General features: G+C 36.5%; 1 protein-coding gene across 1 annotated transcript in view; it reads right to left on the bottom strand.

Moving 5' to 3' along the window:
* The window catches only part of LOC126354560 (mitochondrial dimethyladenosine transferase 1), a 43,448-nt gene extending 31,359 nt beyond the window's left edge, over positions 1-12,089 (bottom strand). Inside the window, exon 1 of the mRNA XM_050004303.1 lies at positions 10,883-12,089. Coding sequence (XP_049860260.1) covers positions 10,883-11,188 — 306 coding nt within the window. The 5' untranslated portion in view covers positions 11,189-12,089. The remainder of the gene's footprint in view (positions 1-10,882) is intronic.
* Between the last annotated feature and the right edge of the window lie 1,064 nt (positions 12,090-13,153).

Here is a 13,153-nt window from a genome sequence, read left to right as displayed (position 1 = left end):
CAACAGTACACGTTTCAGCTCAACCTGGAAGACTAATATGAACAGGAATATCATAAATATTTAACATTACAAAAAGCATAAAGGCGAGACCAGTAAACAGGAACAAACTGCAACAATTAACAAAAGGCAGTACCGGCATCATCAGGTAGGCTGGTAGCGGTACTACAAAACCGAAACTCACTCACATACCTAATATTGAAAAAGTAATTTTATCAATGTATGTAAAACTCCATGATAACTATCTAACACAATACAACATAATCACCAACAAAAATTAACAACATAATGCAAAATTTCACAAAAAACTGCATTAACAGCAATTTTGACATACAAGAAACATGCAAATATGCAGATGAATACACTTGCCATATATTCTACTTCTACTTCTACTACTACTACTACTACTACTACTACTACTACTACAAAATAAATAAATAAAAGCATACTTACCAATGAAAGTCAGTTGATACATAAATATAGCAATTTAATGACAGGAAAAATAATGTATCAATGAACAACCCTTTAATAGCAAGTCTAGAATTCTGATATCAGGAAACACTCTGGATAGAATACCATACATTGTCCCACTGACACCGCCCCATATGCTCATCCCTGGGCCCTAGTTGCATCAACTTAGGTCACTCTCATACATTCTCTACAAACTTAACACTTCACATATTTGGCAAACTTTGCTGTCGGCACGTCTCTTACAAATTCATTCGCTTGGAGCCGACAGCGATAATTTGGATAACTTGGCTTGTCACCGGCCGTTCTTGACATTATCGGGAGATTATGAATTGTTAAGTTTAAGTTCACAACCCTGTTCCCCTACTTTCATGAAATTTCGAAGATATACACACGTAATAAATATAAAATTTGTTTGTTTCATACATATGTTTATTTGCATTGTCCTTGGTACTTAGTATTTCTCTTTTGTATGATATGCGGCAAAACAGTCTCCAAGATGTAGCGCAACTCCACAAGACTTGAACATTAAGTTTGTTGTTCTCCTTTTTTTTTGTTTTTGGAACACACGTGGCAGTTTCTTCATTTTTGTTTATCCGTTTCAGAAATAACTATTAGTTGGTGTTGCTTTATGTGACCGGACAGTCTGTCAACCGGATCATGATGAGACGTACGCGATGTAACGGCAACCTCAAAGCTTCGCTCAGAAGCAGGTGCATGGCCTTTCATCCACGAATCGGACACTTTCAATAAAAAAGTGTGAAATCGGAGACACTTGTGTTCTGTATTGAAATATTGCCATGTAAGGAATGCATTAAATAATGAGCAATCAAATAGATACATGTAAACCTTTTTTGACCATTTTATATTTTTTCTGTACATAGGGTAATAACTCAAATACTGGTCTGCCCGATCCACTCTTTTCATGTATTTGTTGTAGTCTAACACACTTTCAGGTTTTTTTATTGTGTAATTGGTTTTTCTAAATTTTCTTCGAGTGTCAGGCAAAGTAGCATCATGTATTGTAGAGATCATTCGTATCGTTTTAGTTTTCGAAGCTCTCCATACCTGTGCGAGTACTTCACCTTTCCGTTGATGACAAGCTTCAAACAGACTGACTTTTGCGTGCTTTATTTTTTCAGTAAGTCCTCTATTTTGCCGTATCGTACCACACACTAATTTTCTTTCCAAGTAACTTTTCTGCAAGTTCTACACTGTTATAATAACTTTCCATGTAGTTGTGCTGCCACTTTCTATAAGAAGGTGCCAATAGCTCCATCACTGTTTGTGCTAATGGCTGTCCAGTGCCGGAAGATATCTTGAATGAAGAAATGCATCCCGTACTCGAATCACACAGCATACAAATATGTATGCCATATTTCATAATTTTCGATGGATTGTAAACTTTAAAATTTAACTGTCCATCAGTTGAGATGTTTTGACTTAGATTAAAAGTTTGTTTAAACTTTTTGGAAAAATAATCAATTACGAATTGCACTTTGAAAAGCCAGTCGGCATTATCCGGTTTACTGTTGTTGTCGGAAAAAATGTAAAAATGATAATATTTGTCTTGATCGGTTGCGGGACATCGTTTTGCGAAATATCGGTGTGTCTATCAACGGATTCATTGACCAATAATCATCGAGCCTTGCTTTTTTCACAATTCCCATAAGGATAGCGAGCCCAAACCATTTTCAAAGTTCAGATCCAGTAACGTTGACAAATTTGGTATTTTTGTTATTCAGTTTCCTTCTATTGCAATTCTGACTGTAGTACTTGTTGGTTTCGTAGCTAATATATTCAAATAGATTGTTCCTAATATATAATTCTACGATATCATCGATGCTCTGTGTATCTTTGGGAAATATGTTTGGACCCGGAGATACTTCAAATTTATTATTGATCCTCAGTAAATCGAAGTGTGACCACTATGCAGTGTCTTCTTTGTCTGATTCACCCGAATCTTTAGTTGGCAACTGTAGCGTTCGCCGAATTCTTCTTGGACGTATTTCACTATCTTCCGACGTTTCCGCTTCACTTTCATCCACTTCATATCCAATGTCTTCTTCCCAATCGGCCAAGTCGTCCGGAACGTCAGACAAGACGTCCGTGCATTCATCGTAAATAATCTTATCGCCTCTATCGTCTGCCATGATGAAAGGTCACAAGTACTTATAAAAACAAACCAAAAAAACTTGTTGACGAGTGTAACTTGCTACCTAAACAAAACACCAACAGAATGCAAAAGATACGTAAGTGCTGTCGCCGGCCACCGCGCGATACTATGATCCCGACACCACTGTGGTGTCACTGGCCGTTGACCGCTATTTCGCGCACTACACCACTGTGGTGTCTTCGGAGGACACAGTGTTAAGCTACATTACTGGAGAAATTTCATTGTGCTCAAAATGCCGTTCCCCATTGCAGCATGCAGAGCCCTATCGTGATCTTCACTGTCGTATGAATGCCTAACACAAAAAACCCAACCATAAACAGCACACCACACTAATAATCCCCTACCAGAAAATGAGTCTATTGTCCGTAATTGCCAACCTAAAAAATACTCTAACAAACTGCCACAAACTCTTGAAATATTACTATCACACGAAGTACTGAAGGTCACCAATATCACTTACAATAGTCACAAACACTTTAGAAACAAACAGTCCACACAAGAGTTTGCAACCACATATCCCAACATGCCCTCTGTAAACACAATCCAATTCAAATATGCTGCATCACCATGACATCACGCAACATAAAACAATTAATTCATGGTCAAAGCACATCAGTGCCACTGAATGCTGAAGTTGACCCCAGCCAGTGTCGTGTGGTCACATTCTATTCAGGTCAGTGGAAGTACCCGATTCCACACGTCTGCTATTAACTGGGATGTAATGGTGTTTTGGTGTGCGACGAGACTACAGTGCGGCGTTTTTGAGTTGGTTATGTTTGAACGTGTTGTGTTTTTGTATTTGATCACGTGCTCTGGTTGTGGACATGCTGCATTTAATGTGTGGCATCAGGTGAGTTACAGTTTTGGTTGCCACCGTGCTAACAACATGGTTTTGACTTTAGGAAGTTGGTGCAGCAATGGGGGTTGTGAAAAGGTTTTCATTGGGTTATAATTTTTTTTGTTAAGTCTGATTAGTTTGGTGTTTGCTGTGAAGCAAAAAGTCTAACTTTTTTATGGCTTTTTGTTACATATGGATACACAGTAAAGTTCATGAGTTAATCATTACATTCTGAGATGGGCAGTGATACAGTCCAACATATAATTTCTGCAGATGTTCGGTCTTACTGCTGAATATGTGAGGTGTCACATTTGTGGCAACATGAGGTCAACAAGAGTTCTGGCAGCTCGAACTAGGGACACATACGTGGTGTTATCGGCTTTGTGGGTTGTACATTTGTGGTAGGTCGGTTGTGTTTTAACTGATGTAGTGATTAAGGGGTATTTAGGTTTTTGAGTTGTTGGGGCTTTGGTTCCACTTTTTGAAGTTGTGGGAGTTGTTTGTTTGGTACTCATAGCTGCAGTTCAGCTATACAGCTCAAAGGAAATGTCCAATTCATGTGGTGGTGTTGGTGTAGTGGAAAGTGGCAATTTAAATTTTTTGTATATCATTTGTTTTGGGATTGTGCGGTGTTATTTTCTTGTTGTGTTGTTAGCTTGTCCCCGCACTAAACCCCAAATTTTCCATGGTTGTTCTGTTAGTTTCAATTTATTTTTGAAGTGATAAGTTTCTCTGTCTCTTTTTTCCATGATTGTTGGCATATGTATGTAGTGACATCATTGTCGTCATTTCGTATGCTGCTTGCACAATACTGATGATGCCATGGGTCAAAGCAGATGGGTAGAATCTGATGCTTCTGTAATGCTCAATTCCAATAAATGAAGTAGTAGTCAGGTTCGCTGTTAAGAACTGATTAAAAATAAGAATATTTACGATAATGCTGTGCATATAAGGAAAAATAATAATAAGCAAGACCTAAGTGACAAGTACTTATATTTGCGGGCATGTAGCAAAAGACAATTCAGATTTACATTTACCAAGGAAACATAAAAATCAAAACAGAATTTTCCATCAGCAATTCAAATTGTGTAATAAACTGTTGGAGGATACAAAAGAAAGATCAGAATACTTTTAAGTAAAAGGACAATCTAAATGTATCTCTTAGATAACACACAGAATATAATTAAGTATTCATCAGAAATCTAAGTGTTAACAAGAACGTAACAATTAAAACACCCTTATCATATAATATATGCCCACACTGTACCAGTTTTTACAAGAAAATCATACACACAAAGCCTGTTATGCATTACAGTAATGTCTCACCATCTTCTTATGCTCAACATCTTATCATCATCATGGAGGGATGCTGACACAGTTTTTCAGAGAAGTTGAAGGGAAAACACGGAGATTGAACAGAGCAGTAATAGCACTGTCTTGGTCCTGAAATCATCTGCAAGTGTGTATGGTGTGAACAGTAGTAAGTGTTGAAATACATGAGCAGTGTGCTATTATTTTTCATGTTTTCATGCTTAAATTGCAAGTGCATAGAAACAAAAGAGCAGTGTATAATCTAATGAGCTACAGCACAGTCGTTAAGACACTTGCATCAAATTTTGGGGAACGAAGGTTCATGCACTGTCCAGTCATCAGGATTTGGTTTTCCCATGCTTTTCTTCAAAAACTTCAGGTAAATCCTAGAATTGTGGTGTTTTTCTGTGTATTTATCTGATAAATCCTATACCATTGTATAAACAATTTCTGGATGAATGATTTAGTCTGCTGTACAAAATGTCTAAACAAAACTGAACAAAATCAATCGGTGGAACTTGAAAGCAGGGTAGCACATCCATTCACATATTCACTTCCATGTCACTAGATCCCATTACAAATGATAACCGAAGTACTCATTAGAAACTGCAAAAAAATTACAATTAAAGAGATGTGACCTATCTGCACTTACTTGGGCCAAATTTAACATAGTAAAATTGACTTCAGCGAAACACTGACACCTATCAAAGAACAGTAACTGTCAACATTCCCTTAGAACTGATGCCTATTACAATGAGTAATGCTGTTTTTTATTTGCAGTGCTAGGACATATCTAATCAATGTGGGTAGCATGGTGTTTTCTATTTTATTTTAAACCGATAGGATAAGCAATTTCTTTCTTTCTGTTGGATAGCATATTGTTGAATATCTTTACCTCAGCACACCCCGAACACAAAATAAGGACACACTATCTACATGAAAATCATTATTTTGTCTTGTACTGGTTATTACTGGCAGGGTCATTCCACGTCAAATCATCCAGGAATTTTCGGAAATGACACCCATCACCACACATATCCTTGAAATTTCGGGTGGTGGAAGTATACCTAGATATATTCACATTTCCAAAATGTGAATGTTGCAGGTCAACAACTTTTCACTTACGATAAAACGAAGTTGTATAGATTCAGGGATTCAGGCTTTATAATTTAAAAATGCAATAGTTCCTACAGTTTTTGCAGTGGAAGCTTGAATTTTATTTTAGTGGAAGAGGACAGTTTATATTTTTATAGTCTTGCTTCTTGTAGTGAATATCCATTATCTACATCCCAGAAAAAAATCGTAAATAATTTCTTTTAAACAATTTTTAAAGGTATATCCCTCATAGATACCTTTGAAAAGTTTACAATATTATTATAAATATTTCATTACATCACATAAAAAGAATCAGTTTGTAGAAATAATGGGAAGCACAAAATACAACATTACTGTAAAAGAAATAAACAAATAATATCTGGGAGCACTGTTTTAAGTCATGTGTTCACCGAGCACGCAGTTCTGAGCTCTTTTACTTAGTTGTACCCAGAGTCAATTATTGGTTAAAAATTCAGTAGCTACAGTTTTTAACTATTCATTCCAAAACAAAAGTTAAGTCCCCTAATGTTACAATAATGTGACTGTAATGAAACAATGGGATATAATGATTTTTCATTATTTAATTACTTTTTAGGTTACACCAATTATTTTTTGAATTATTTACGACAAATATTGGTTTTATGACTGAAGCAGTATGGATAGTACAAGTAGGCAGTGTTTTCTTGGACAGTATCTGCAAGATATATGTGATAATGCCCTGACTTGTGTAAATGAACTGACCAGTGAAGAACAAGATATCTCTCTCTCTCTCTCTCTCTCTCTCTCTCTCTCTCTCTCTCTCTCTCTCTGTGTGTGTGTGTGTGTGTGTGTGTGTGTGTGTGTGTGTGTGTGTGTGTGTGTGTGTGCGTGTGTTTTTATTTTATAAACACAAAGACAGGTACCTGCACAGAGTCCCTCTACATAAGAAAATTTGCTGTGATTCCTTCAAGTACCATAACCGATCTGTTTCATCTGGATGGCATGAAATGACTTTAGAAAAGGCAAAGACCTTCAAAATAAGAGGCTTTAGTGTTATTCCTAAGGAGAAACTTATTAATAAAGACAAGCAAGTGACAACTCATCACCAGACTATGTAAATGACAGTAATGTGATGACGTAGACTCCTGAAAAATCTGTGCTCAATACTAGCTTAAATAGCTTAGGAGTATTTCCTGCAAAGGTGCGTTCAGCTCGGCATAGTCGGTATGGAGCAGCCAAACAAAAATTGGAAGCATTAGCTGGGGCTCTGAAAACTAAGATTTCACATACATATCAGGCTGACCTGGCTCCAGATGCAGACACTGTCCTTGACAGTGATTTAACAGAACTGGAAGAAAAGGCAAAACATCATCATGAACTCATGGACAAAATCAAACAAACTTGAACATGCAAATAATCGTGAAAAAAATTCAGTTACTTACTCTTGTGCTGCCAACTTGGTCTCGACAGAAAGTCAGTTCCAAATTTCAGGTTTCTGAATATTTGGTATGACAAGCAAGAGCTCTTTTAAAGGGGAATGGTATTTTATCGATGGCTCAGCAGAAAAGAGGAAAGACATTGTCACAAGATACAGTGCAATAAGTAAAGAGTTTTTATTTGAATAACGAAAAGACAAGAATAATGCCTGGGAAAATAACAGTGAGCACCAGGATAAATACCTATGAACAAAAGCGCATTGTTTCAAGTAACTTAACTGAACTGTATTCTCTGTATAATAAAAGTATCCCGAAGACAAAGTAGGAGTCTCAAAGTTTGCTCCTCTTCAACAGAGTATACTTGCAGGATCATCAGGAACACATACCATGTGTGTGTTTATTTACCACCAGAATGTTAAATTGCTTCTAAATTCCATATCTATTAAAGAAAAATTAAAGGAGCTAATTAAAATAATAACTTGTGATATAAATAACCGAACCTGTATGCTTCGTCTGTGTGAAAAATGCCCTACCAGATCATTGCTTCAAACCCACTTACAAAATGAAATAGAAGACTAAGATCCTGATGAGATGGTTCACTCAGTCAATGGGTACCAACTGATAGAATGACTAAGAGTTCAAATAACTTCTCTATCAGAGAATTCTGTGACACACTAATTAAGAAAATTGAAAACTTACTCCACACTCCTTTATTCCTCAGTCACAATCTGATTATCTGAAAATGAAGAAGGAACAATGGCAGCTGCACTCTTCACACTGTTTACATATATTACAAAAAGTGTTTGTATTGTCTCTGATGATCTAGAACATGATGTTGCCTTGGTGTACCAGACTCAGAAGATTGTATTGAATTTTTTTTTTTTTTAAAGTAAGAACTTCCAGAAATTCATCTTGTGTATGTTGAATATTTCAATGATGGTTGTGCTGCACAATATAATAATTGTAAGAATTTCAGAAATATCTGCTACCGTGAACACAACTTCAACATAAAGTGCAGCTGGCCCTGTTTTGCTACCAGCCATGGAAAATCCCCCTGTGATGCTATTGGTGGCACTGTTAAAAACTTGTCACAAAAACAAGTTTGCAAGGAGTTTATAATGCTCAAATATTAACAGCTTCACAGTTAGTCTAATTCTGCCGCGAGAACCTGAAAGGCATTTCAGTTCTCTTTGTTTCAAAAGATGGTACAAGTCAGACATTACCTTTCTCGGCACTTCACAAGTGCAAAAACAGTTCTTGGAACACAATCTATGCATCACATTGTCCCAATATCACCAACCAAAACTGGAGCAAAAGCTGAGCTGTGATAGGGATTTTAGTATCATGCAGTATTTCTCAGATGCACTTCCGCCACTAATGCCATAATGCGCTGTACTGCCTAACTGCTATGTTGCATGTGCATTCTTGATATTTGGGAATTGTTGAGAAGATGAATTGTAAAAGGGATGTCACAGTAAGGTTCATGCATCCTCATGGTCCATACTCATCCTATTAGCCTGATAATGATGTTCGTGACATTTCTTTCTCTCATATTCTGTGTGAAGTTGACATCACCACAGCAACAGGCCGTACTTATTCTCTGAGCAGAGTGTCCTCGAAGTTGGTGGAAGAAAAGTGGTTCTCACACAAGCAATATTATCTAAGCATTAAACTGTCTTGTCACAAGTATAGGTCCGAATCAACTTGAATGCAGATTGCAGCAGCAGCATTTTGTGCAGTGTTGACAGTATTGGGTTCTGTCAAGAAGCATGGGACTTCACTTCACCATTGCCATTCATTTCTCAAAACTTATCTTTCTGTGTGATGAAACTTTATTATTTGTATTTCACTTTCTAATTTTTTCAGTGTTTTCCAGAGGGGGGGGGGGCACAATTGTTCAAAATATGTTTTCTAATTTAACAATAAAATTAATTTACAAAAATTTAATTGGACAATTCTAACATGTTTTCATAAACTAAATGTCCAAAAGGATATTTGTTTAAAAATTACAGCCAATTTTCATATATTTACGGATCAATTTGAAGTACTGCATTGCATCACACTTTCAGCAATTGCTACCAACAGAATAGTTCATGATATTAGATACTAAAGCAGTACAGTAATGGGTGTCATGGCTTGTAGACTGGACATGCAATGACCCAGCAGTAAAGACACATGTAGTATAAATGTACTGGCAAGAGTGTCTAAAAATTCCAGTACCTTTGAAGACAACTAGTAAGAAGATGTGTTTAATCCATTTTACACAGTACTGCTTGATTTTGTTGAATCAATCCTTTTTTAGCTTAGTGATGTATTGGCTCAAAGTCTGTTCCACGCAACGACACAAAGTTATAAAGTATGCAAAACAAGATACAAAACTTTTCTTCAAGTCAAAACTACGAGTGATAATGTGCTTCTAGATACAAGTAGGTCATTCAGGGCGTCCTGGTTATTTTATATACATCCTGGGTCCATTTTGGTTTGTTACCTAGCTTAACACTGATGAACTTCACTGTGGTTTATTTCATGTATGGCTATTAATGCCAATTCCTGATCAGCACCAAACTTTCTACACACACAGACACAAATTAACTACACAAACATTGTTTTTTCCTTGTTTCCACTTTTATTGTTATTGCACAGCCTAGGTTGAAAAATGGGCTTATAACCCAAAACCCAGGTTGTCCAGTAAAGTTAATCATAAAATTGTGCAACAAGACCAAAACAGCGTTTGTTTAGCTGATTTACAATGTTTCACCAAGAACCCACAGCGATTAAATTAAAGAGACAAAATTTTTGATTTTAACAACTCTGGGTTTGCTTAGCTGTCACAGGGCTGCATCAGGTATATGGTTGACTTCAGACCAATGACTAGTACGACGAAAAATAATATTAAAAAACAATCCCTCTACATTAATTTCTAATCAACACATCTTGCATCTTATGATGTGTATCACAGCATTTACAAGTAAATACTTCCATATATAGGCTAACGCATTCATTCATACACTTTGTTCCAAAAATCCTACCATGAAGGAGAGCCTTCACTTTTATAGTTACAGTTCAGGGTTTCTGTTAAGTACATTAGCAACAAAGTATGATTAGTGCTGACTTGAGCCATTCTGAGATAAACTTTCTTGGACTATGTAAGAATAATTGATAGAGGCAATATTGATAACCAAGGATAATAAATTGTGGTTAGTCCAAATATATATAGTAATTGAAAAATATATGTAGACTATGTAAAAATATCCATATGCAGCTTCATTTACTTACAAAATCTCGTGTAAATTTTCAATTGCGGATTTTTCTTCAAGGTTAGGAATACAATGACAAAAGTATGGGCAGAGTGCTACAAACCCTGCGTTGATCACATGAGGAGCAAACTATTAGCAATGAACTTTATTACAGCTGGTAGCACATCTTCCTATAGCTGAAGTGAGCACATTTTACTTTTAGTTCGAAATTCGTTTCAATTCCAAGTTTATAACGATTTCATGGAACCTTGCGAACAAACATTACTTTAATACAATATTTTGTGGGCATTTTGTTGAACAAACCAATGAAAATAACTTCACTTACCTCTAGTGATGGGCCAAATCTTCTGTCTTTTTCAATCACCACGACTCTTTCTGGACCTCTGTTAATAATTGATCGCGTTATTCCTCCAGGACCTGGACCAATCTCACATACATGACCATTCTTTATTCTTCCAGCGGCACGTACAATTTTATCAGTCAAACGCTGGTCCATTAAAAAGTTCTGGGACAGTTGCTTTATTGCTCTTAGACGATACAGTCTCAATAAATCTCTTATGGTCGGTAGTGGAGGTAAACGATACAATTCCGTAGCAGTCTTAGGAAGGGAGCTTGAAATCACGGCAGTCATCTTTCAGTTTATGAACTTCCCTACAAATATTTCACATGCGATTAAACCCACTACCAGGATTTACAATGAGTTATTGACTGATTTTCTTTGGCTCCTCAAAATCATCCAAAAAGGTTTCTTGCTTCACGGAATACATAGAATAAAAGTAAATTCCTGTTACTGCTGCACCAAGTATTCCAGCTGTAATAAGATTATTTCTTCTTGTCTTCTGCAGTTTTTGAACTCTTTCTAGATTTTGTTTTTCTATTAGTTTCATATATTCTGCCATTGACTTGGAAATGAATTCTTTATTCTTCGGATCCTGCTTATTTTCCATAACTGCGCACTGGAAGATATTTAACGATGCGTGTACCTCTGCTGTTAAGAAGCTCGAGACTAGTACATCTCCTTCACAGAGAGATTTTATTCAATAATCATTTCACAGAATACAATAAGCTTGACATAACACACATTCATTTCAAAAATATCTGCTATTTAATACAAACTCGCACCGGTGCACAACCCAACTCACACTTCACAGCTGGTGTAACCATGTATCCAGTGCAGCCAACTCACCTCAAAGCAATAAGCTAAATGTGTCTACAAAACAAAAGAAAGCAAACAGCTGAAATAAGGTGTGTTATTACGCAGTTTTATTTTTGCAATAATTATACTGTGTAACAGACTAGCTTGACTTTATATTTTCTTATTTTGGAATCTACTGGGCATGGTAGAAACACAAACAATTAACTGTGAATGAATAACATTATTTGAATTAGATATACTTGATAATACGGAAACAAAAAGCTTGCATTTTTAAAAGTTCAGAACAGATGATATGCATCACTACACATGTTAAATGACACATTAATTTGTATCCACTTTGTATTGCTTCATCCAAATCATCTGTGGGAATTGTAGTGAAGTTGGGGCTAAAGGCCAGACCACACGCAACGATCTACCACGCAAATGTCTGCGCACATAACATCCGCGCAGATAGACCGTTGTGTCTGAATAGGAGATTTCCGCAGCTATAAGATGTCCCCAAACCTGAAAACTGGAGTTGGAGGTTTGGTTAAATTGTTCAAATCTGTGGGTTCAAATCACATCTGCTCATACAAGTTGGACCGCGTGGACAGTAGATCGCAAATCTGGCGCGTGAAACGTATTTGAATCAGGCACCGTTTCAAGATCTTTCATTATCAGCTTCAAACAATATTTTGACCGTAGTCTTCTTTCGAACAAATAGGTTTTTTTCTACGTTAACTAATTCTAGTGTTTCTCGTCTGTGTGTGCATAGTGAGTTTTAAAATGACAGTGGTCTAGACAACTCATTGCTGAATTTATCGAAATGTATAGAAGTTATACATGTTATTGGATACCGCAAACAGCTAAGCAACGTAACGAAATTATTCGATCTGTCGCTGGGTGATTGGTGGCATATTTGTACTAAGTACTGTCCCATGACGTAGTCTTATGAAATGATGTAGAATAAAAAGCAGGTCTCCATCTGTTCGAAAGAAGAGTACGATACAGTCAGAAAATTGTTTTAGGCTGATAATGCAATATCTTGAAACAGTACCATCAGGGACATAGGGACAATTACAATTGTATTACTTCCTAATGTAATATGTGGTTCATAACAAGAGTAAAGCAGACAAAAAGGAATATAAACGTCTCAAAAATGAGATCGGCAGAAAGTGCAAAATGGTTAAGCAGGGATGACTAGAGGACAAATGTAAGGATGGAGAGGCATATATTACTAGGTGTAAGATAGATACTGCCTGCAGAAAAATTAAAGAGACCTTTGGAGAAAAGAGAACCACTTGTATGAATATCAAAAGCTCAGGTGGGAAGCCAGATCTAGGCAAAGAAGGGAAAGCAGAAAGATGGAAGGAGTATATAGAGGGTCTATAAAAGGACGATGTACTTGAGGGCAATATTATGGAAATATTATGGAAATGGAAGGTGTAGATGAAATGGAAG

Source organism: Schistocerca gregaria, chromosome 3 (assembly GCF_023897955.1).
Source record: "Schistocerca gregaria isolate iqSchGreg1 chromosome 3, iqSchGreg1.2, whole genome shotgun sequence".
NCBI classification, from domain to species: Eukaryota; Metazoa; Arthropoda; class Insecta; order Orthoptera; family Acrididae; genus Schistocerca; species Schistocerca gregaria.
Note: the sequence above shows the minus strand (reverse complement) of the source record. Positions and strands in the feature narration are given on the sequence as shown.